General features: G+C 44.3%; 2 protein-coding genes across 9 annotated transcripts in view; one reads left to right on the top strand and one right to left on the bottom strand.

Annotated features, from left to right (window-relative positions):
- NPRL2 (NPR2 like, GATOR1 complex subunit) overlaps positions 1-11,525 on the top strand; it is a 43,109-nt gene extending 31,584 nt beyond the window's left edge. For all 4 annotated transcript variants that reach the window (XM_078776791.1, XM_068114109.2, XM_068114111.2 and 1 more), the window contains 7 exons: positions 3,308-3,441; positions 4,338-4,435; positions 4,542-4,578; positions 4,725-4,818; positions 9,301-9,418; positions 11,012-11,154; positions 11,232-11,525. In XM_078776791.1, coding sequence (XP_078632917.1) covers positions 3,308-3,441; positions 4,338-4,435; positions 4,542-4,578; positions 4,725-4,818; positions 9,301-9,418; positions 11,012-11,154; positions 11,232-11,299 — 692 coding nt within the window. In that variant the 3' untranslated portion in view covers positions 11,300-11,525. The remainder of the gene's footprint in view (positions 1-3,307; positions 3,442-4,337; positions 4,436-4,541; positions 4,579-4,724; positions 4,819-9,300; positions 9,419-11,011; positions 11,155-11,231) is intronic.
- Positions 11,526-11,631: 106 nt separating this feature from the next.
- Positions 11,632-24,896, bottom strand: part of DCAF1 (DDB1 and CUL4 associated factor 1) — a 108,773-nt gene continuing 95,508 nt past the window's right edge. For 4 of the 5 annotated variants that reach the window (XM_068114099.2, XM_068114101.2, XM_068114098.2 and 1 more), the window contains 15 exons: positions 24,033-24,212; positions 23,724-23,933; positions 23,287-23,456; positions 22,452-22,576; positions 20,712-21,978; positions 20,348-20,546; positions 19,359-19,441; positions 19,071-19,155; positions 18,719-18,952; positions 18,229-18,322; positions 13,706-13,810; positions 13,468-13,541; positions 12,975-13,076; positions 12,557-12,884; positions 11,632-11,991 (listed from right to left, as the gene is read on the bottom strand). In XM_068114099.2, the coding sequence (XP_067970200.2) occupies positions 11,936-11,991; positions 12,557-12,884; positions 12,975-13,076; positions 13,468-13,541; positions 13,706-13,810; positions 18,229-18,322; positions 18,719-18,952; positions 19,071-19,155; positions 19,359-19,441; positions 20,348-20,546; positions 20,712-21,978; positions 22,452-22,576; positions 23,287-23,456; positions 23,724-23,933; positions 24,033-24,212 (3,312 nt within the window). In that variant the 3' untranslated portion in view covers positions 11,632-11,935. Of the gene's footprint in view, positions 11,992-12,556; positions 12,885-12,974; positions 13,077-13,467; positions 13,542-13,705; positions 13,854-18,228; positions 18,323-18,718; positions 18,953-19,070; positions 19,156-19,358; positions 19,442-20,347; positions 20,547-20,711; positions 21,979-22,451; positions 22,577-23,286; positions 23,457-23,723; positions 23,934-24,032; positions 24,213-24,896 lie in introns of all 5 variants that reach the window. The other variant, XR_013623267.1, reaches the window with a different exon arrangement.

Below are 24,896 nucleotides of genomic sequence, written 5' to 3'. Positions count from 1 at the left end.
ATATGCTGAAAAAGTCAAAACTTTACGTGGGGTGTACTTACTTTTTCACGTGACTGTACGTATATGTATATAATATTTATTTATGTGTATATTGTCGTGTTCCTGGGGATTAAGATCCTCCAAGGTAAAGGGTAGCCGATCGAGCTTTACTCTCCGAGGCGTTCAATCCAATGGCGGTGTGAATACGCACGGGGGATGAGGGTAGCGAAGCTCTTACCTGCACGGACCCCACTGGACGTCTTCGACCTTGGTAATCAACTCAACCCAACACGGAATTCAATTGCAACAATAAAAAGGTTTATTAAAATAAAGGCCAGGAAACAAAGAAATGCACAGTAAACTAAAATTCCTAAATGGACCACTCCCATACAGACTCGTATACAACACAAGGGGATGATAAAATAAACGGAAGTAAAAATGTAGTGTACTCAGCTTTGAGCAGCTCTTGAACCTCGTCACAGATCGTTGGGGCCCCGGCGCGCAGTTCGTCCAGCCCCAGCACGGGTCCCCAAGTCCATGCGCGGGAAAACAGGCCTTGGCGCGCAGTTCGTTCCTCCAGCTGCTGAGCACAAAGCGAGCAGGCTGCGCCCGTCCACTCGCCGTCTGCTCCACACAGCACCGTGGTCTCTCAGCACGGAGAGCCCCCGCACCGTCAGCAACGAGCCAAGGAAAGGAAAATGTGGCCGCTCAAACTGATCGCCCGGACCAAAAAGTGCCAATGTCTGACTGCATGACACCAATGTCCTTGGCTCAAGAGGTCGGAAAATGTGAATGTTCGCAATGAAATCCAGAACCAAGAAGAAGACGAAATGTGACCGCTTTTCGTCAGCTCGGGACCCAAAGAGAAAGATATATAAAATGTCAACTAGGCGAATCCAGAAGCAGAGAGAGAAAATGTCGGGACCCCAAATCTTTTGTACCCAGGGCACTTACGCCATCCGATGATGTCCGTGCACGCTCCAATCAGCAAGTCCATTCCCTCGCTCTATGGCCGTCCTGACCAAAGGTTCTTCGGGGCGTGGCCTCATGACCACTTGCCGGCCTTTGCGATCACCCGGTCGGTGGTATCAGCGGTAGTTGAATGTACTGTTTCCTGCTACTTTTATTTAGTGTCATTTCTCGGTGTGGTGTGCATGGCGGGCGTGGTGCGTGTGTTATAACGAACAAAGGTGAAACCACAGAGGCCATTTACATACAGGGAATTTACCATTAATCCCTAACTAATTAACATAACCCCACCCCTCGTTATAGGGACAATCATACACTTGCACGACATCCGGTCTTACGGGTCCCGACTTAGGTACATGGGGGATTTCTTCTTCTTCATCGCGACATTCGGAGCACACTATACTATACAATTCTACCTGGACTGAGGTAATCCATTGCCTACCCACCATAAATGCAACAATATATTTAATTTTAAAACAACAACTATGGCACTTGGTGGAATTTGTTTTGAAAACCATTAACTGGACTTATTGGCCGATGTATTTTTTATATATATGTTTTTGTATGCAGAATCGAGGCTCGTTTAAGAGCTAACATCAATCACAAAAAAAACAAACGGACACACAAAACATACAATAAAGAGAGCGGGAGACAAGATGGGGAGAGGGAAGCACACAAGTACAACAGCAGAGAACAGGAACATCGGAAGATCTGTAGGAGTGAGAGGGCTTGGGGGGAGGAGGCATGGGAAGGCGGGGGGAGGGGGGGGGTGCGGTGGGAGAGGTAAAAAACAACATGGACACTGCTAGAAACGTCCAGGAAAGAGGTTGGTATTTAAAAATTTTTTGGATCTGGTGTGAATTAACGGGAGTAGAAGAGATCAAGGTTTTGGATGGGGGAAGATAAGAGATGGTGGTGAACAGCTGTTTTAAAGACCTGGAGGGAGGAGTGGGATTGAAGAGAGTGAGGGAGTTTGTTCCAGAGGCGGGAGTAAAGAGGAATGAAGGAGTGAAGGTGAGCAGAGCGTCTTGATTTCGGCAATTTCACCAGAAGAGGGTTGCTGGTAGATCTTGTGCGACTTGCAGGAATATTTGGGGGACAGAGCACAGATAGGCTAGGCCGGATGGGAGTCGGTAGAAGACAGAAAGATTACCTACCTACCTGCGGTGAGTGAGTGAAAGGCCTTCGGAGTTAGCTTCATCGCGGGAGATTCCAATGATTCTGAAAGCTTTGGTTTCAACAGCGTGAAGTTCGAGCGTTTTCTTAATAAAACTCAAGAATGCGGAAACAGACATTGCTGAAATTTAGAACATATTACTTCGATGTACAAAGCATTTAGTTCTGAAATTTGCAGTCGATTTCGTCCAGTAGAAGCATGAGAAAAGTATTTTCAGTCCTCATGTTAAAGCTGCATATAGAGAAACGATCCCATATAGAAAGGGAGGGGTGCTTTGCACCTCCCGTTGATTTTGGGGGGGGGGGCAAAGCCAGAACCATGTTGACCCCCCCCCGCCCCCCCCCCCCCCCCCCCCCCACATACCTCAATTTTCTTGATGACGTGAACAAACTTTGGGACATCACGCGTGATGAAGGTTGTGGTAAAGTTTCATCGAAATAGTGTATGTAGTTTCAGGGGAAAAGGCAAATTCCTATTTTGGGGGGGGGGGGGGTCAAACCTGGATCCACATTGACCCCGGTGGACCTACTTAGACCCCAACGTTTTTAATACCATGAACAAACCTGAGTTCCAACAAACCAAATGCCATTTGTGCCAAGTTTGGTCACAATCCCATCAGCAGTTTCGAAGAAGAAGTTGCAAGTGTTTACGGACTGAAGACGCGCCATCGCATAAGCTCCCCGTAACTATGTTCCAAGTGAGCTAAAAATAGTGTTACATAATTTTTGAACGGCCCCATATTATGGTTAAACAATCTGTGACCGTGTGACGAATCAGCTCGTGGACATGGACATATCCGTGGACAATATATCCGTGGGGAGGGTGACATGGACAAGAGGTGTCGAGTTAATTTTTTAACAGCCCATTAAATGTGTTTCCCAATCGCGCTGTTAATCTTTTAGGAGTGCTGTAAATGTAAGTTTCCCAATTCACCTGTTACCGGATTTTGTTGCAGGTTGTGACCATAGTGCAGTTATTCTTTTTCTATTTTGAGATTATCATGTCTGATTTTATTTTAATCAGGAAGTCCTGCATAAGCATTTCTTAACTCATTTTTAATTTTCATCCCACATTCACATAATCTGTGGTAGTTTCAAGACCGTAAATCAGTACCATGATCTTGATTACCATATGTCTGGTAATCGTGAAAAATAAATCCCTATTATTTGTGTTTCTCTCCAGACAACTCGAACACTATTAATTTGAAGGTCATTGAACACCGGCCGACCCCAGCCACTGTGCAGGAGTACGAAGTTCCTGTGTTTACACAGTGCTGGGATTATGATGCCAGCCAGTGGGACCTCACGACTCAACAGGTGACCTGTTCCTACATGCCCAAGTATGGTTCATTTAAGTTGGGCATTTGTTCCTTTTTGTCCTTGTGTTACTGTAAGTTAGGCATGGGGAACCTCCGGCCCGCAGCACGTTTTGAAAATTCTGACTTGGTAACAGAGAGAAAAGTTCAGTATTTTAAATAGCTGTTATGTGGGAAGGAATGGCAGGATAACGTGGAATTGGTTCTAGCTTGGATTTGAATCTCGACCCATCTATAAACTCCCATACTGGTGTTTTGCATGCAGGGCTATTCATCAATACGTGCTCTATCCCTCGGATGGACGTTAAATTGGCTGCCCCGTTTGCCAGCATCAGTTGGACTTTAAAGAACCCATGGTGTCATTCATGATGAGAAGGCGAGCTATCGACAGTACCCTGAAAAAATTACAAATTCCTGCACTTGCAGTCGAGCATCCTGCATTGGAGTTGCAACGCAGGATTGTTCTCCTCAGCCAAAATGAAACTGCCTCGGCAGCTCCTATGCGCCTCGCGGCGTGAGGAATGGTTATTATTTTGCAACACCGACCCCCGCTCCTCCCACAACCCACCATACAGGCTTTGAAGTTTGTTTTGGCAAATTTATTGCCATGTTTAAAACGAATTTTGAATCACTTCTCAAGAATGCAAGAAATATTTTTTTCGTCTTAGGGTTTGCATGAAATTTGTTTGTACTCACCTTTTGTGTCACTCATCTCAAATGTACATTTGATGTTGACTTTTTAGATTTATTTCACAGTTGGTTTCTGAAGATCAAAACGATTTTGGCAACTCATTTAAAAGGTTGAAATTAACTGATCAACGCTGGCCTGTACATCTCAGTCCAATCCTCCCACCCCCATTGTTCGTTTCTCCAAGACTTGCTCTTTTGCTCTTCCAGATTCTTCCTTGCATCGACGGTTTCCGCCACTTGCGAAAAATCTCCGACGAAGCTGACGTGGAATTGAACCTGGTTAGAATTGCAGTGCAAAACCTGCTGTGAGTGGTTTGTGAGATTTACCAAATTGTGTTTTGCTTTGTTTGTTTTCCACTTACATTTCTCTAATACACATGGTTTCCATAATTAATGATTATCTTGTTTCAGATATTATGGCGTCGTTGCAATCGTGCCCATCTTCCAGGTGCCTCAAGCTGCATTTTCTTTGCAACAATAATTATTTGGGCTGTGAATTGTAAATGGCAATGTTTATTGTGCACACACCTGCTTAATATTATTTATTTGGAGCAAAAACTGACAAAGATAATGGTCTGTCTGCCCTTCCCTTAGTACTCAAATGTGTACTGTGCCACACCACGACTGCAACTGCTTGCCGAAGATGCTCCATTACAGGATGAGTGTTTAACCTACATCACCAAACCCGGTAAGGCCCACATTGTCACGAAAACATCACATTGGTTTTTCATCAGAACAATTGCAATGAGCTTGACACATCAGTAACCGTGACTTTGCTCTTCACAAACGTCAGTTGATTGAGGAACAACTTGATTTAAATTGAATGTTGTACCCTCGGACCCCGCTATTCGCAGGGGATACGTTCCTGGAAATTCCGCCAATAGCGAAACCGCCAATAGCGGAGCATTGTTTCAATGGCAAAAGGGGGGGATAGGTTCCCGAGTCGTGAAAATCCGTGAATAGAGAAGACCAAACCGCGAATGGCGAGGCAAAATCCACGAATGGCGAGGCAAATCCAGAGAATGTTGACAATAATCACTTTGTATTAGACCGGACTGTCGGGTTAAGTTTGTATATTCTTCCCCATCAGAGGGGTGGGGCTTATTAATTAGCTCAGGGATTATGGGTAAATTAATTCCCTGTTTGTAAATACTTCTGTAATCTATACCTTTGTTCCTTATGACACCACACTAGACACCAGCCAAAATCGCCCATTAAACTACACTAATTCATAATAAAACTAACCAGAAACTCAGATCGAACCATACCGCTGGCGCCGCAGCCGCTAAATCACCACAACGACAGGCAGGCCGAGAGCCACGCCCAGAAGAGCGGTGATTGGGCGCGTGGTGTCCGCGCGCCCAATCACCGCTCTTCTGGGCGTGGCTCTCGGCCTGCCTGTCGTTGTGGTGATTTAGCGGCTGCGGCGCCAGCGGTATGGTTCGATCTGAGTTTCTGGTTAGTTTTATTATGAATTAGTGTAGTTGATTGGGAGTTGATTGGCACGAGCCCAGGTAAGATGGGACTTGCTGATAGGAGCAGAGATGGACTACGAAGAGGTGGCACACGCTGATTGGTGAAGCAGGCATGGATGACGTCAGAGTGGCGTGTACAAGATAGTTGGAGCGACGGACATTTTCCCTTCTCGTTCTGGATGTCACAGTGATATCGTATGTCTCCTCCATAAGTTGTGAAGATATCGAGTGGAAACTTTACACAAATGTTCCCCATGGGGGGAAGTTAAAACGTTACTTGAGAAGTTTCAATAAGTCACATGGTTTGGCCGCAATAAATAATTGAAGGAAAATCATAAAAGGCTTCGATCTCTTGAACCGCTGTATTGATCGACTTGAAATTTTAATGCAATGTAGCTCTCATAAAGCGGAATAAGTGTTTAAAATTTCAACATGATTGGTTGTACAGTCTAAGCTAGAATTCATTATTGTTGAAAGAAGAAACGCAACACTTTTTCTTGTCAGGCCATGTGACTGATTGTGCGACTGCCATTTTTCAGAATTATTTCCTTTAAAAATAATTTTCTCTGCAATAATAGGCCCGATCGACAGGAAATTTTCACCAATGGAGCGACTCGGCCTGTATAATATTTTAATGGCAATTATGACGTCACAGGTCACGTGGTATTGGCGCCATATTGGAAAAACCGCACCAAACTGCACCTCTATATCTCCAAAAGCGCTGCACAGAAAAAATTGAGAAGTATCTCATTCTAAAGAACTCGCCATGCAGAATAACATATGTGAATGATGATGTCATAGGTGCCTCCATTATGACGTCATAATTCGACAAGTAAAAAATTTCATCCGATCAGGATGTCACATGGTTTTGGAGCTATGACGTTTTGAAGCATAAACCTTTAAAACATAGCTCCTCCCTCATTGTTGATCATATCGAGTGGAAACTTCACAGATGTCTTCAGCATATCAGTCTGCTAAAATGTCCTTTTGGAATTTACGATAGGTCACGTGGTTTGGCAATGATAGATAATTGAACGGAAATATTAAAAAAATTACATCTCTTGAACCGCTTCATTGATCGACATGAAACTTTATAATCTAGTAGGTCATGAAGTGGAACAAGTGTGCAAAATTGAAAGATGATTGGATGTGTGGTCTGGAAGCTAGAAGTTGTTATTGTGTGAAGAAGAAATTCCACCTGAGCTTCTCGGGCCATATCAATGATTCTGGCTCTACGATTTCCAGGTTTATTTTCTTGAAAAATAACTTTTTCTGCAATGGTTTGACTGATGGACAGGAAATTTTAACCTTTGGAGCGCCTCGGCCTGCAGAATCTTTTAATGGTAACAATGACGTCATAGGTCATGTGGTACTGGCGCCATCTTGGAAAAACCAAAAACATTTGCAGCTCTATATCCACAAAAGCCCTGCGTAGAAAAGATTGAGACGTGGCTCATTGTAAAGAACTATCCATGGAGAATAAGCCATGTGAATGACGATGTCATAGGTGCCTCCATTATGACATCATTCGACAAGTACAAAACTTCATCCGATCAGGATGAAATTCCTTGAGCATCATCTAGGGATAAATTGATGGACAAAAAAGAAAGTGAAAGTGTGGGGATGTGTGTGTGTGGGGATGTGTGTGTGTGTGTGGGGATGTGTGTGTGTGTGTGGGGATGTGTGTGTGTGTGTGTGTGTGGGGATATGTGTGTGTGTGTGTGTGTGTGTGTGTGTGTGTGTGTGTGTGTGTGTGTGTGTGTGTGTGTCAGTGTGTGAAATTGGGGCATATAGTTACCAGCCATTTGGGCTGGTAACTTTTGAGAGTTACCAGCCTGAAGAAAAAGTTACCAGTCCGAAGAACTGAGATGAAAATAAGGACTCAAATTGGTGCATTTTAGGAGTGTTCAGGAATAAACTCCCTAAAACCTAATAGCAACTATAGGTCTTCTCGAATAATTAAATAAAAAAACACTAGTGAATAATATTTTCATGACACCAAATACGTTTTATTGTCAGAAAAGTGAGGAAATTTTATAAAAAGTTTGTGCATAGATCGATCAACATGTGCAGGACAGTCACAGTTGATAACTTGATGGTGAGTTAAAGTAATACAAAGTTGAGAAAAACTTGAGGTCTAGTAGTCGGTCTATGATCTATCACATTTCTTGTTAGTTTTACATATCTTCCACGGCAGCCTGCAAGTCCTCAATGTCATCCAGAACCACGTCTTCGCAGTCAGTGTCAAGGCCGGACTCATAATCCGATCTTTATGTCAGCTGCTGATATTGGCTCCGGCAGACCAGCTTCCTCAGGTTCACCCCGACAATGCTTTGCAAGGGCATGAGCAGTCCGGAAAAGCGTATCCAGCTTCTCCACTACATCCTTTACATCCTTATTCAATCTTTGTATGCTCTTTTCTGCTATGGATGTTCCTGGTTCAGCAAATTTCAGTGCATGTTTATGAGCTGCCTCCAGGTGCCCTTCTGGTGACTCGTGAACCACGAGAGCTTCCCTCTTAAAATTGTCACACCCACTGACGAATGGTCCACCGAGACATTTTGCATACTTGGTTTTCTGCACCTTTTTCGCATCTAACAAACCAAACATGCTCTGACATGGTGTGCGGTACATCTTCTTGCGTGACTTGTCATGGCGTACCCAAGGGAACTGGGTAACCCATGCTGGTATCCACTTCCGTTCTCTCTTTTGCTCATATTCCTGTTTTGTTTCTTGCCTTTGAGCGGCTGTTGTTTCCAATTGTCGTTTCTTTTCTGCCGGATCGTCAACTCCCGGTATAAATCGCCACATTGTTGCAGAGACTGATCAGGGTTTCCCGAATTCGACAGTGAAGAAGAAGAAGCAGATACATACACAATTTCCGGTCATATCAAACTACGAAACAGACCTCGTGCGTGAAATGGAATGGCGTGTCATGAAATGTAACTTGTATGCTGTCATACCACCAAGGAAAGCATTTTGAAATCTTATTGGTGGGAACTATATGAATAAAGTATACTACATCTATAGTCATTCATAAATCTCCCGCATACGGCATATTCGTTCTGTTTCGTATATTAGTTAATTTAGCTCCGTTCCGTTTGACCAACGGAGTTCGTTTCGTACTATACAGCGAACCGTATATAAGGCGTATCCTCATTGGCTCTCGCTCGAATGGCACATCCAATCAAATACCACGAAAGAAAATATAAATGGCGTCGAATGTCAGACCCCGGATATAAACAAAAACAATTTGCAAACGCAGAAAAAAGTATTAATTTGAGGGAAACGTGCATTTTCAACAGAAAAAGTCGATTTTAAACGAAAGTGTAGGGCAAAATCTATCCAGACCACCGGGCTGGCAACTCAATAAAGATACCAGCCCGGGATAAAAGTTACCAGCCACGGGCTGTCGGGCTGGCGTTAATTTCGCACACTGGTGTGTGTGTGTGTTTGTGTGTGTGTGTGTAAAAAAAAACAAAAACGTGAAAGCAGGGTTGTATCAAAAGCGGGGTTGTATGAAGGCGGGAAGGCGGAGGAAACCGGCCATCACTGCCAGTAGTTATAAAGTGGCAGTTCGAGTTGTTTTTTTCATTAACAGAAATACGAAAGCGAGTCCCTGAAGTTAATCCTCTCCCCCCCCCCCCCCTCCTCTCTCTCCCCTCCCTCCCCCCTCTCTCCCCCCTCCCTTGCAGGATACAGAAAAGCGACATTACGTGCTGCTTTCCTGTTGTACTCAAGCCTCAGTCCAGGCACGACTGTGCGGGACCTGTGTTGTCGACATGCACCACACCTCCAACACATCGATGAAAGGTGCCAATATACAAGTTTGTTTTTCCCACAATTCTCCCATGGTTTGTGATCTCTCGATTACAATTTCTTTTTTCCCCTTCTTTGTTTTGACAAAACATTGAAATTTACCTGTATGGGATACAGAAAATTGGGATGAAGAAGATGGGGATACATATATAAAATGAGATAAGAGGGTAAAGCTATTCTCAAAAAGGTTCAGGAAACAGGCTGTCAAACCCATCTTTTGTCGCCTTACCTTGTCGACAGATTTTTATCTTGCCAAGATGAGGAGTTTGTGTTTCCATATTCCATAACACCTTTCATCCTTTCAAGGTTTAATCCCCTTTTCAAGGACTGTTTCTGCAGGTGCAGTTTTCATTGACAGTTGAAACCTTAAATTCCCCCTTAAGGATTTAGGACACCCCTTCCTTCCAGGCCTCTGAGTAAACACTGGGGCAAATTTGCTTAAAATTGACCAAAAACTGAGTGAATGAACAAACACACCACCTGTATCTTTCCTGGTTGCCTGTATCACATGGCCCATTGCTTTCTTCACACTGTTTTTCTTTGTAGGCAGGAGGGTCGCAGGAAAGGAGAGGCACAAGTTAGAGGTGGAGGGGTGAGAGGCAGGGGGCCAATATGGGGGTGGAGAGAAGAGGGGGGTGAACGTGGGGATGGAGAAGAGGGAGAGAAGGCAGAGGGGACGTGGAGGAATGGGGAAAGGTGGAAGGGGGGCGAGGTAGAGGAGGGAAGGAAAGAGAGGTCAAGGAAAGGAGGAGTAAGGATAGCGGTGGGAGATGGTGGGGTTGGGGGGGGGGTGGGTGAAGAACAAGGGGAAAAGGAGGTGGGGGCTGGGGGGATGGAAGCAAATGGTGGGGTAGGTGGGTAGGAACAGGGGTGGGGGGGGGGGGGGTAGGAGGATCAGGGGTGGAAAGAACAGGGGGTGGAGAAGGGACTGGGGGGGGGGGGGGGGGGGAAAGGTGGGGAATGTACGTGGGGACCGGTGGTGGCGATGGAGAGGTGGCGTGGAAGTGGAAGACACTGGCGGAAGTGAGTTGCAGGGGAAGAAGCTTTGGGGATAGGGGAGGGAGGAACTGGGGATGTGCGGGTTGGGTGGTTGGGTGAGGAGTAACTGGGTGAGGTGCATGTTTGGGGGGTGGGTGGAAAGAAATAGAGGACAGAAAGGAATGGAGAAGAGCAAGGGTAAGGCAGGGGGTAGTAATGAATGGGAGGGTGAAAGTTGGGGAAGGAAAGGTAAGAGTGGAGCAGAAGGATGACATGGGGGGGGGGGGGGGGCGAGTGGCAGAGATTATGGGTGTGTTAAGGGCAGGTGGAAAAAGGAGGAAAAAAGGGATGGGGAGGTAGGGGAGTGGAACAGCAGTTTGTGGTAGGGGGTAGGAGAGAGAGAGAGCATGAATCTCTTTTAAAGAGCACTGGGAATTGTTTGCCATTCCCCTGAACAAATTTCCAATTTGTGCCCAAAGTTGCATTATCCTCCAATAGAGTGGCAATCTGTCCAACTCCATTTTGCTCTGGCAATTGGTACGATTGTAGTCGTTAAAATCGAGATACTCACCTCATCCACCCTCATGTTGAATATTGCTACCTTTCAAGGAAACTTGTGCAGTTTGGTCTCATGAAGGGGTTCATTCGTCGGCTGCACAAGATACCGCTGAAGCTGCCAGCTGAGGGCCGGGGAAAAATATCACGTTGGTTTAACGGCTGTCATTGCTACGACGAAATCTGCTGCAAGAAAGGTATTCGTGTCCCTTTTGAAACTCTTGGATAATGACCTTTTGTCACCGTATTAACACTGTGTCCTGGTGTGTCTCAGGTTTAAGTTATAAAGAACTCGAGGAAAAATCTGAACACGATCCCAGCATCATCATCTTTTGGAAGTAATACCTTGGAGACTTTCAGCAGTTTTGCACTTTTTACGAGCTTGGAATGGTTCTTTTTGAGGCATTCTCCAAATACATCGATATGGTCATGGTGAAGTCTGCAAACCGTTGAAACCTCTCGGGTACAAAACCTATTCCTCGTTCAACTCGGTGAGACCGAGGATAGCATTGCTATTGTCGGTGTTTACCTGTTCGCCTGCATTTGATAAACAACTTTGAATTGACAATTTCATTTTTCTTTTAACTCGACTTTAGAATACATTGTACACTCTCCAACAATAATTATTTGTTAATACTAAGTGTCGGCGGTCAGTTGATGTCGAGTTCAAAAAGTAGAATAAAAAAAACATTTATTAAGGTTCTAGCCGAAGGTTCACCGAGACTCAAAAAATTCAAATGCTACTTACAAAAATATTTCATATAATACATACAAATATTGTCACTTTAAATACACAATCTCCAGTTGAGAACAATGACTAAAAGTCACAAGAAGCAAAAGTTATTTTGAACCAATTTTTTTTTTTCCTTTTCCCACTTCATTCTGATTTGCTTATTTCGCTCGCTTACTGGGAAATGAAAAACTAAATAAATACAAGCCAAAAGGAGTCAAGTCCGGGGAACATTTCTCATGAAACCGTCACTCGTTCAAGGACAATAGGATGTCATCCTCCAGGTCAGATGTGTCATCATCGGCTGTGGGAGAATAAAAATGTGTAAGAGACAATAAAATAAAAACATTTGCAATTTATGTTCACACGAGGCGGAGAATGGCCAGGGAGTTTACGTTTCTTTTGCTTTGTTTTCTGTATCGATGAAGCTTGTTTTTCACAAAACGAGGAAGCTTTATATGATGTTTAATAAAGGGCCGGACTGTACGACGCATGTTTTTTCAGAATTTACACCATTCGGTTGCCCAAGCCTTGCAAATTCAGCATCTAATGTTTGAGGTTAACCACAACCTACATATAGGACCATCATCACATGATGATTATACCAAAAACGAAATAAATAGGCATTTGGAGGCACGGTGGCCAAACCCAAAAGTCTGACCATGGTACGAGCCTAAGTTGTGGTGTGGAGAAAGGTCGGATCTTTAGTCTTTAGTTTCTAAGTGCCAGAACATACAATTTTAGCATCCTATCCCAATGATCTTCATGCTCACAAACATCCATTCAAATTGTTAATTTTCCCTGAGGTTTTTCCAAAAAAGCTCAAGGATTTGCCACAAAATACCAGCCATTTCTGAAACGACACTTACAGTCATCATTTCCTCCACTGATGTTGAGGTCCAGGTCTGCTCCATCATCCTGTTGGTCATCAGAGTCACCGTCATCATCATCACCACCGTCGTCGTCGTCATCATCATCATCATCATCGTCTGCTCCAAGCAAACCTTCCAAATCTTCCATTTCAGACTGATCAAAGTCCTCGTCGTCTGCTTCATCCACGGCATTAGCAACACTCTGTTCTTCACGAGCACTCTCTTCTCCTGTAGGCAAATCCTCAGAGTCCAGATCTTCCAGCTCTTCCTCTAAATCATCATCAGAGTCATCTTCATCATCATCATCCTCTTCTTCCTCTTCTTCCTGGCAGTGAAAAGTAGTGTATTTGTTGTAGCTGGTTCATTTTACAATCAGAGGCATCAACACCATTATTTTCTTTCGGGCCAGACCCACCTGCTCTTCCTCCTCCTCCTCCTCCTCAGCTAAACGTTGCCGTCCGACCTCATAGAGTCGACAGACACTGTCCATGGGCAATGAATCCAACCCTTGCTGGTTCTAAAGGCAATAAAGGACAGTCCGAAGGCTGAGGCCTCAGGAAGAAATCATTTCATACATAAAATAGAATGGCACTCTTTGACGTCGCCCGATATGCCTCCGCCCATATCATACATACTTGCACCAAGTTTGACTTAGGTCCCTTCAGATCCTATTTTACACTTTTCATCTTCAAAGTTGCTGGTTCTAAGCCCTGAATCAGTAGGAATTCAAACGTTTTTAGCACAAAAAAAATTACGCACTAATCCCCACCACCTCTATTGCAGCAACACAGGGCTAAAATTGGATTAATGTGATGGTGATGTGACATGGGCATGATGGGCCCTCCGAAATCCGGTGTTAAAGTTCCTGGTGTATAGAGCTATCGTAGCTGGAAAATGACAATACACACCTCTATTACAGCGAGGTAACAGTCTTTGGTGTCTGTGCAAAGGTCGAATATGTTCTTCTTCACATCAACCGTGGCTGCCAATGTCAGGAGGAGCACGTTAGGGATGCAGTTTTTCTTAAAGCAAGACAATGTTTGTGCAACAGTTGTCATTGCTTTTTTTAATACCATAAATAAACAAGTTCATCAAACTTCACATTCCACGAGACACTGTGCATTCGTGTTCATCGTGGTTACTCACCGATTGGCTTGTAATCTATTGCATCGAATGTTCGGAATGAAGAGCCAAAAGGACTCTTTACTTGTTCTTCTCTGATGTCATCTTCATCATCAGGCTGTAGCATTGCTGCAGGACATGAAGCATGAGATGACACAGCGGATGTCATGGTCTGCGTAATAATACAGAATAAATGGCAGCAGTATGGTGAAACAGCCCCAAGGGTAACAGTTCTTGGACTCTCAGAAGATTTTACAAACAATTTACTGATTTTACACATACAGTTCAAACATTGAATCCTGTCGGCAGCTTGGTCATTTTCCTCCCGATAAGAATTCTATGAACGGTCTGATACGTGAAAACGTCAGATACTCATCAACTGGGGTGTCTTCTCATGAAGTTTCTTCAACTCCCCTTCTTTCTCCTTTGGAGGCCTGCACATGTTGGTAAATTTACTGATGCATGTTAAAGTACTGTTCTTATCAGCCTTTAGTTTGACTTCATCAGCAGATGTTCATAGCATCAATATCCGTCTTTAGACATTTCGGGCAAAATTTCAAGTCAGCCATTTCTTCTTCAGCTTTTCTTTTTTTGCCATAGCTGGGTTATGTTCTTCTGCTCATAGAGATAGAGCTGACATTTTCTACATGCACCAGGAAGAAATTAACAGTTTATTGTCCAATTGTACGTTTTGAACTCTTCCCACTGCATTAAGATGAGGATAGAAGATTTTTCGGGCCACAATTGATTCCTCCTTCAGATTTATGACCACAATTGCTTTATTCACCTGAAACCCTCTTTCCTATGTTTGTGGGCCCATGGGATAAAGGCAACAGCTGTTTCACAAGAGATGACATTTTGTCAAATTCCTGTTTCTGTGCTAAATGAGAATGCCACAAATGATCGGAGTCCACCTTTCTTTGGGTTAAAGTTTGTGCATCTGAAGGTGTAAACTGTCTAAGGGCCTCATCCCCTATTTCAGCAGTGATCCACTTTGCATCGACCAAGGTTGTCAGGGACTCATCAATTTCCCCACCAAGTCTTTTTTCTCAAAATAATGCATTGGGTGAAGGCCTGGACAGCAGCAATGCCGCTGAGTGCACATGACACCACAGCAGAGAAGAATACCGACCCGCACAAGGGGGAAATACCTGGAAAAAAAAACCTCTCCAACGTACAGTCTGCTAAAAGCGAGAGACCAGACCTGTGTAAAAACATAGTGTAAAGCGATGTTTATGTTATGTGTAAAGCCGTAAAGCTATGTTTATGTTATGTGTAAAGACCAAACCTGTTATGTGTAAAGCCGAAACCGCCAAAAGTGCCGTAAACCAGTATGTTTATGTTATGTGTAAAGCCGTAAAGCTATGTTTATGTTATGTGTAAAGACCAAACCTGTTATGTGTAAAGCCGAAACCGCCAAAAGTGCCGTAAACCAGTATGTTTATGTTATGTGTAAAGCCGTAAAGCTATGTTTATGTTATGTGTAAAGCCGAAACCGCCAAAAGTGCCGGAAACCAAACCCACGTAAAACAAGGGTTTACTGCATAAAACAATGTTTTAATTAGATTTGGGAAAACAGATAATAAATATTAACTCAATACAATTGGAGTCTAAATACCTGTCCTTCCTGGAGCCAAATAATTCTGTGATATGGGAGTTAGACCAGTCATTTGCAATCACATGTGACACCATGCTTTGGTGCTTGGCACCTCTCGCATGACTCCTAAATGCACTTTCCCCCATATTTCCGATATCAAATTTCTCACAGACACAGCATCTGGCCATGTGAACAGACTCCTTCACAAGTCAATCCCGGTAATCTATGTGCACCTCCACCGCAAGGAACTAAAATTGCAAAGCTTTGACGTTCTTCAAATTCGCTTTTCCTTTCCCTTTACAATCAGCAGGGCACACACCACCATAAGTAGCTACTTCCTGCTAAATTGGGAGTTTCCGCAAGCACTTGCATAATGTATGCACGACCCGATGTCATGTCGTAAAAATACGCAGTCACATGTGCTCCACTCTCCACGTGCGGTAAGCTGATCTCTCCCTGGCTGCCCTACAAGTTCTTGCCCCTTTTCTTTATCTGCTGGAAGCTTCACCTCTCCGTTGAGTGTGGGAGACCTGTTCATGGTGGAGTATTTTCGATCCCTGGTACTGGCCTCGCCTGGTATCCTTTAATAGACTGCCTGGTGCTTGTGGCTGTTTTGATTCCAAATTAATTTCCTGTATCAAGTGCGTTTTGGTTTCATCGGATCGTGAATATGCTGTACTTATTTATTTCTCTGCTTTATTTTCGTGTCCGTCTATCTTTGGTCCCAAGATCCTCGGTTTTCGTCGTCCTGTGCCTTCATATAATAAAGTATTATGCCATAAAAACATGCTTCATGTGGTGACCCACCATGCAAATTTTGCACGTGAGATACATTTCGGTAAAGCGTAACTTCCTGGGGGAGGTTAAAATTGGTAAGGCTCTCTCTTAAAGAGACTGCCGGAATTAACAATTCTGACCGGGGGCCTGGCAGATTATTTCTATTTGTGCGATTTTTCTCGATTTTTCTAAGACATTCCAGCATTGGTAAATGCCTTTTCATTTTTCAGGAATTTCAAGGATTGTGCAAACTCTGTCCAGAGAGACCAGATAATCTGCTGCTTTTCTGGATCTTAAACCAAAAGTTTCCTGAAGAGTAAAGCAGCTCTCACCCATATACAAGTCAAACATGCTGGCCATGAAAAGTTAATCTTGAATCACAAATGGCAGATTGTTTCTAGCTGTGAGCACAAACTATACTTAATTGCACCTTTACATGAAGCTGAATGTCGAATGTGTCGTTCTCTGGGATCGTGGCATTGTGGTTAGTGCATCCAAGTCAAGCAAGTTGGCGGTTCGATTCCGACCCTGGTCAAGACATACCAACGACTTCAAAAATAGTGCATGCTGCTTCCTCACTTGATGCTGAGTATTTAGAGGATAGGGCACAGCCAAACCTCACGGTGAGGGGAAAATTCTGCTTGTTTGCTCCGCTGACTTTTGAGAGAAGAGACGTCACAACATGCAGTCACTGGTACCCGATGTGCTTCAGCAAGTCACGTCACTTTCTAAAAAAAACCTCAGTGGGTGTGTTTCTCTGAATTCCTTTAAATGCTGAGGGTCGGAAGAAAGCAACAGGTACCGTTTCCAAAGCCTTTGGTACAACTGGACCAGGGTCGGAATCGAACTGCCAACCTACCAGCTCCAACTATAATACCATGGGGTTTGGTAAAGATTTCTCATATTGTTAAATTACAGCATCTTCAGCACAGTACAGTGCAGTGCAGTACTCCTGAAGCACAATTTACATATTACTAGTGAGATACCCGGGCTACGCACGGGTGGGAGGCCAGAAGCAAACAGGCAATGCAGAAACGGTGAATGCTAAAGCATGAAACCAATACATTCCACATTCTTATAGCACCACCAGTCGCACGTCAGACATGGACAGCAAGTTTGTGAAGGACTTCCATGAAAAACGTACCCGTTCGCAAACAAACGGGTACGCCCACGTATAGAAACATCGATCGTGGGTCCGTGGCGAATCCGCATATGGCAATCCGTGAAGTTCACATTCAGAAAGTAGAAACCATCACGGCATGTCGTCATTTACTTCAACCCGATATCTCTTTTTTCATTCCATACAACATAACTCCAATCACAAAATAAACTTTTTACAACATTGTTAGTTTCCTTCATTGTAAAAACTACCAAGTCAACAGTTAAAAGGATTTTGAGCTGATAGGTGTTACGGCCTTGGCAAGATCGCTGGAGACACCGATCTGTTAGCGTATACACCGCCCAAATAGCTATGTGGAATTCTCTCATGCAGAGATTAAACCCACGTCATTAGAACTTTGGCCGGGGTCATTATTTACTTTTAATGATGTTTATATATGAATCAAAAAGAAGATAATTGGTTTTGGGTCGTCCTTTCCGCATACCCGGAAAGGACGATCCTGAGCCACTCTACTGACGTGGGATTGCGAGTTGGAGAGACGACCGTGATGGCGGGGAGGGGGTTGGCATTCTCTCAAGCAGGGATTCAACCCATGTCCTTATAAAAGGTCTTTGTCCGAGGTCACCGAGTCCAATGGGTGCAGCCCTGCAGCGATCAGTGCAGCCGTTTGTGCGGCACCCGGGAAAATAATGCTATGCGGGAGACCAAACCTGAAAATGCTGGAGGCCAAAGCTGAAATTGGAAAAACAATATAGCCTATTTTACTCCAGGAGATCCCAGGATTACCCACCCAAAATATAATTGCGATCGGTTGAGCCGTTTTTGCGGTACCTTCGAACGGACGGACAGACAGACAGATGGACGGACAGACATTTGGTGAATCATAGTAAGATGAAAATGGGTGGAAGCTGCAGACACCGTCTGTCTACAGTCTTCGCCTGGCATGCAATGTATTTAGAAGCTCCACTGAGAGCTTCAAATCAATGAAAGTTAAAAATAAAGTGAAAAAGTACTGTACATTTATGGTGTTTTTCAAGCATGTGTTGCATCTACCTCCGTAAATGGTGGAGCCACTGTGGTTGAACACGAGACGACACTGATCTAATGCAGGCACCGTATGCAACAGGTGGAAGGTACGAATGTCCCACTAGCACAGTAAGGAAAAACTTAAGGAAAAAAATTAATAAATCACAAATGCAATGTCATGTATTTGGTGTACTGAAAACCAAAATATAAACATGTGGCACAGGGCAGGGTGGAAACCAGGCAGGGCAGGTAAGAAGCATCACAGTAGGCGTGAGAGTGCTTCTGTTTGAATGGAAAAAGTGGGGCTGGCAGGATAGCCAAGAGATGTGCGCACTCGCCTGGGTTTGAATATTGGCCCAAATACACATCATCATCATCCTGGTGTTTCGCATGCAGTTAGATTCGTCAATTTGTAGGTGTCGGGGATAGGCAGGGGGTTGGGGATAAGCATGGTGCTGGGGACAGGCACTGAACAAAAGGGAATGACTATACGCAGCACCATATGATGTAAGGATACAATTTCAGTGTTGATGACAATCTCAAGTCCATTTGGATGGAACACTCCACTCAGGTTCATGTTGAACTTGTCAAACTTGTGAATGGCTTGTGAGGAGCGTGCATCCCAAAGCACACCATCATTCAGAATCAGCTCATCCGTTGGGTTGAATGAAGCACAATTTCTTTTGTAGTTGTTTGCAAGATCAGCATTATAGAGAGATGACAGGAGTTGCCCTGTCTGCACATCATAAACCTGCCATACACAATCACACACATTCGGTTCATTTTCTCCGACCACAACAAACATCAACCATTCTGGACCGTTGTGGCCACAAGTGACGCTGACGGTTTGTGTTTTTAGTCCAACTTACGTGAGCAGTCTCAGCTTTGGTCCCAATGATGCGATCTTGGCACAGCTTACTGAACTCCACATAGTGATCATCCACAAAGCCATGTCTGCAAACAGTGCCCATGTGAACATTAATCCTATATGTGAACATGGCGTCAACAGTCTTTGGGCAGCTGATTATTTCGCCTCAGGCATATTTTTAATATCACATTCAAAGTATCTCGTACCAAAAGCAAATTGTCAGGTTCAAATCCTTTTATCATCAGAGAATGGAAAATGTCAGAAGAAACAGTCGTACAAATATACTCACTTCATGTCGAACACGTCTTTCATACCCCAAAGAGCTGAAAGCGGTTGACCCCAAATGGAAGAGGTTAGCAATAACATGCCATCCTGACAAATAAAGAAGAAGACGTCATACAGAGCACGACACTTGCAAAATCCACCCCTCCCCAAAATAAAAAGTTGCCATGGATACATCAAATTGTCCATTTCATTAAGATTATAATTGATGATCTTACTCAAAGCTCGGGTCAATCGGATTAAAATTGATGATTTTTCAGATGAACAATTGATATTAGAAGTTTGATCTTGAGTTGACCTTTTGACCTAAAAATAAATAGTTGGTTTTGCAATTCAGTGATGCACTATGTAATTGAACAGGGGAAGTTTATCCTAAATGTTGAAAAATTCATTATGTTCATAATCCATGAAAATGAATGAATGAATGATCGTTTTAAGGCCATTTTCCCTGCTAGAGCAGGGGTTAGCCTTGCGGGCCCCATGACAATCATGGTTCCCTGTTTGAGGCAATGTTTTTATGGCCGGATGCCCTTCCTGACGCCAACCCTTAGTCGCCTCTTACGATGCGCAGGGATACGGTGTACCTATTCTAAACCGGGGTACACACCGGGATCATTCATCCCAGCAAGCTGGTACTCAATTTGCCGACCTCGGAAGGATGACAGGGTGAGTCAACCCCAACAACAACAACAACATGCATTTTAAAGGCCATTTTCCCTGCTAGAGCGGGGGTTAGCCTTTCATACGTTGAGTCAACCCCCCTGGTGTTAATTCAGCGATCGACCAGGATTCGAACCCAAGATCCTAGGATCCAAAGTGGGCACCCCAACCGCTAAGCCAACACCAGGCATAATCCATGAAAATGTCTGCCTGAAATGATTGTTCTTGAAAAACTACCTCAAAATACCAGCTTTAGAATAGTAAACGTATAGTTTTGCATAATCTGGTTAGGATCGTATGTTGTTCACCATCCTGCTTGGTTGTTACGTTAGTTACCCTCGATGGTTGGCAATGCATGACCGGGGCTGTGTGGCACACGTAAGTGGCCTCTTCTTGGCCGGAGAACAAGTTGTACAGTTTGAGCTCGCCAGTCGAAGTGCCGAGCATAATAAATCTCTCCCGTGCCGAAAACGCGCAGCAGGTGAAATCGCTCCCATCTTCGTCACTCTCACGGAATACTGATACCGGTCGAAACCTGCACAAAACAACGTCGATGGCAAGGAAAACTTCACGAGTAAACAACTTGCAGCTTGGAACTTTAACATTTAGTTATTTTATATGATTGTTAGAAAGTACATGAAGATGGATGATGGAATAACAATAAGAGAGGAAATAAAGGAGAAATTGAGAAAACATGCACCTGCTGAACACAAGCCTTCGATTAAAGTTGGCTCCATCAAAGCCTCCGTACGCAGGCAGCACTGCCCGACGTGAGAGCCGAGCAGTGAAATTTCCCGGAGCTTGGCTCCGCCGCTTTGGTTCAGGACACTGGTGTGGGTTAAACAGAGAAAATACGGGGCAAGTGACAATAGGATTCCTGCAGCGTGAGTGCTGCTCACGGAGATATTCTGTGATGATGCCATCTAATGCTGGAGGAGAGGGTGCTTGTTTGTAATCCAACTCTTTGCGGATTGCGGGAGACTGGTTGTAAGCACCACGGTCAGGTTTAGGCCGTAAAAGTCTTTGCTTCCTCGCGGCACCACTCAAAGCTAGGCAAGGTGCTCCACGTTCCTTGCTGAAGCTTATGCGTGTGGCTGGGGAAGAAACAGGCACCTGAATCTGGGACGGGCAACTTGAAACAGCACTAGAAAAGGAGGTTTGAGGGAGAGGGGCCCAGGATGAAGCAATCGATCCAGTCACTCGTGCCGGCAGCCCATTTACATGCCTCGGTGATCGGTGCATGGGAGTCGGTGGTCCAGAAGGTGAAATTGAAAGCAAACTAGTGGGGGTGAGAGGTACTGTGATTTTGGGCAAATCTGCCTCTTTTGTAAGAATGCTGGCAGTATCGGTCAATCCATGGGCTTGCAGGTGGTTTCGGATGAGCATCAACAACTCCTTCTCAGAGAACATGATACGAGTCTGTGCAACAACGTCGGCCTTTTGTAGCCGAGCAAGAGACACATCCGTGCCGAGAGAGAGCGGACGACCGGACACGCGTTCAATAAGCTCGGAGGCATAGCGGCAGAACCGCGCATGCTCTTGCCGCTTGTCCTGCAGCACCGGCTCACGGATCAGCTGCTGGATGTGCCCACTGCTGAACAGGGGCAGCTTGCTGATGATCTGCCTCACAGTGCTGCTACGTGCCAGCCCCACAAGTGCACGGCACGCTAACGCTCTGATCCGATCTGCATCGGTGATGGGCGTTTTCACGGCCAGCAGCGAGAGCAGCACTTTGATGCCATTGTTGCCACGTACCATGTTCCACATGCGGGACAAGGTATTTTCGGTGGTGCGCGAGCCTTGAATGGTCTTGCGCCGGGGTGTGCCACCCATAAAACGCCCGAGCGTGCAGAGGCGCTTATCTGGGCCACACACGCAGTTGATGACAACCTGCAAAGCAGACTTCTGAGCCTCCGCATCGTTCTGGAATACGTCTCCTTCTGCCACACCCAGAATTATGCTCATTCCTGCCAGCAAGAAGGTGACACAGGCCAGTGCACATCGTATCCTATCATTAGTGCAAGTTGCTTTGTTACACTTGGCAATTCCACCTCATTATTAACATGGAAATCAACATTAAAAAGGTTTCCGCGAAACAAAACTTTGAATTTTTTTTTTTTACAGTACTGTACTGTAAATTATTGTTAATGGAAATATGATTTTTAAAAATTTTTTCAAAGTACTTTATATGTGCTTTTCAGAGTTCCCGGCTTGAAAGAACGTAACTGCACTTCAAAACGAGTCATTTGATTTTTCTCAAAAGGCTTCACAACTAAAACACCTCTCGTATTCATCCTTTATTGGCAAAACGTTGAAATGGACAGAAGAATGTTTTAAGAGATTTGTTGGAGTTCATTCTTATTTTGCAATCTTCTACCTCAATCATTTTTCATCCGATTTACGAAAAAAAAGCGAGAAGTGACACAAAAGTTTTGCTGACCGACTGTGGAGACGTACGAGCCATTTTCATCTGGCACGTTAATGGGTTCAGCCAAGAGGAGTTGAGTTTTTGGCACCACAGAAAGGATCGCCAGAACATCCAGTGCTGACCGCACAGTCTCGCTCCTGAAAGCACACACCACAGACTTGTGGGCAAAACCACAGCTTAACCATGCTCTTCGTACAAAGATCGGGCCCAGGGCATTTCAAACCAAATTTGCAACCCTCCCATAAAAAATTATAACGGCACTCTTCGACGTCATGACGTCGACCGATATGCCTCCGCAGTCCGCCCACATTATTACATCATATATACTTGTACCAAGTTTGAGGTAAATCACTTCAGCTGTTCTCAAGTATCACATTTTTACCTGACATGATCTCTGATGCCAAAATCTAATCAGTTCATCTTTTCATCATAACATATACTTTTACCAAGTTTGGTGAAAATCCCATCACTGGTTCACAAATTAGCTTGGTAACATAATTTTTACATAATGAGGCCTCTGACCTTTTGAGCAACAACACAACAGGCATTTTACCCATAATTGACCTCTGACCTTTTGAGCCCATAATGTAATCTAATCAATATAATTTGACCTCATAATCTGGCAAACCGAGCCTATAATTTGACCTTTTGACCACATCTGGACAATATATCAATGCACATATCATACTTGAATACATCATGACACATACTTGTACCAAGTTTGATTTTGATTCCTGCAGATGTTCTCAAGTTATCACGGTAATAAAAACATAACACAAACAAATGCAATACTATCTCCTCAGGCGAGGGTAACAAGGTACTTCACGTACTTTTGTCATGCTCTCACCTGCCGTAGTAAGTGCGCCAGTCACAAGCAAAATCGATGAGCTGCAGTAGCAGTGGAACCCCAGAGAGCCGGTGAAAAGCTTCTGCAGCTTCCCAGTAGAGCCGGCCTGGGCCAAACTCTATGAGAAACTCCTCCATCTCTACGACCTGGTCGTGAGTGAACGCCATGACCTACACCATACGATAGGAAAGTCTGTTTGATGAAATCTTTGGGAAATCGGAATCAGAAGAGAAGTTTCCATTTAAAGACACGTTGAGATTCAAGTAATTCGAAGAGCAAGTGCAAACCGAAAATAAATACTTGTCAGAACAGAAAACAGGAATCAGGGCACAGGGGCATGCACTGTTTCACACGCCTGTCAAAGCGCCAATTTATCTATTCCTTGTTTAAAAGTAATTTGAAGAAAAATAGGAAACATCACATAAAAGAACCCAGACCTTGTATGGCGGTTGTGCTGGAATGAGTGCTCCACCCTCAGTGCGCTGCAGCGAGCGTCGTACGTAGTCCACTTTAATGGCCAAGTGGGCCTCAAAGTACTTTCGCAGTGCGAGGCAGGTGTGCTTGGCCGTCTGACGACTTGCAAAGATCTCGTCATCGCTAAGCAGCGCGCCCTGATCCTCCAGGTTTAAGATCTCCAGTGTACTCACCTGCAATGTAATACCACATTATCCGCTGCTGCACATGCGAAGCTCATGTTCAATTTAAGTGGAATAAGCAGAAAAGGGATGAGGAGCCAAACCACTGACCAAATTGACCAAACGTCGTAATCCACCATGCCAATCGAACAGGTCAAGGATAACACGAAAGCCAAACGAGATGGAGAAGAACATTGTTGCATGACAGCGGCCAGACTCATGAGAACACTCCAGCAGCCAGAGGGCATATCCCACCAGGTCACTTAGAACTGCTTGTGGCAACATGCACACCTATACACGCACACACAAATACAACCCTCACCTAACAGTAGCAGACAATTTCAATACTAAAACTTGAAACAAACAAACAGGGGCTAGCATCATGGCCTAGAGGTACGCACACTCGCCTCTAAGTTTTCGAGCCTGATTTTGAATCCTCAACCAGCTATAAACTGTTATCCCAATGTTTCACAGGCGGTGTCATTCATCAATGTGTGTGCCGTTCCTCGGATGGACGCTAATCTGGGAGTAACCGTGCCCGGGGACGGAGTTCGCTGTCTAAACATGGTAGCGCTAGGCCAGTGGGACCGCCGGGACCCACGTGCACTCACAAGTTGTTCTGCGCGTGGGCGGCAGTATCAGACTGGGGCGCCCAAACGCTCCCCGGCTAAAGTTCATCCTGAAAGCGCCCACATTGTGCGGACAAACCAAGTCAAGGGCCACGTGGTCAGGAGAACCTCGTCCCTTCCGGTCACACTTTGCCTATCGGCCGGCCTCGAAGACCGAAATTGTGACGGTGTCACCCGAAAAATGTTATAATTTATATTTGTTATAATTTATATAATTTATATAATTTATATAATTTATAATTTATATAATTAATTTATATATAATTATATATATATAATTTATATTTGTTATAATTGATATTATATATAAATGTTATAATTTATATAATTTATATTATAATTTATG

This window comes from Myxine glutinosa, chromosome 4 (assembly GCF_964187855.1).
Source record: "Myxine glutinosa chromosome 4, kmMyxGlut1.1, whole genome shotgun sequence".
NCBI classification, from domain to species: domain Eukaryota; kingdom Metazoa; phylum Chordata; class Myxini; order Myxiniformes; family Myxinidae; genus Myxine; species Myxine glutinosa.
The sequence above is the reverse complement of the archived record's forward strand: the minus strand, read 5'-3'. Positions and strand labels throughout refer to the sequence as shown.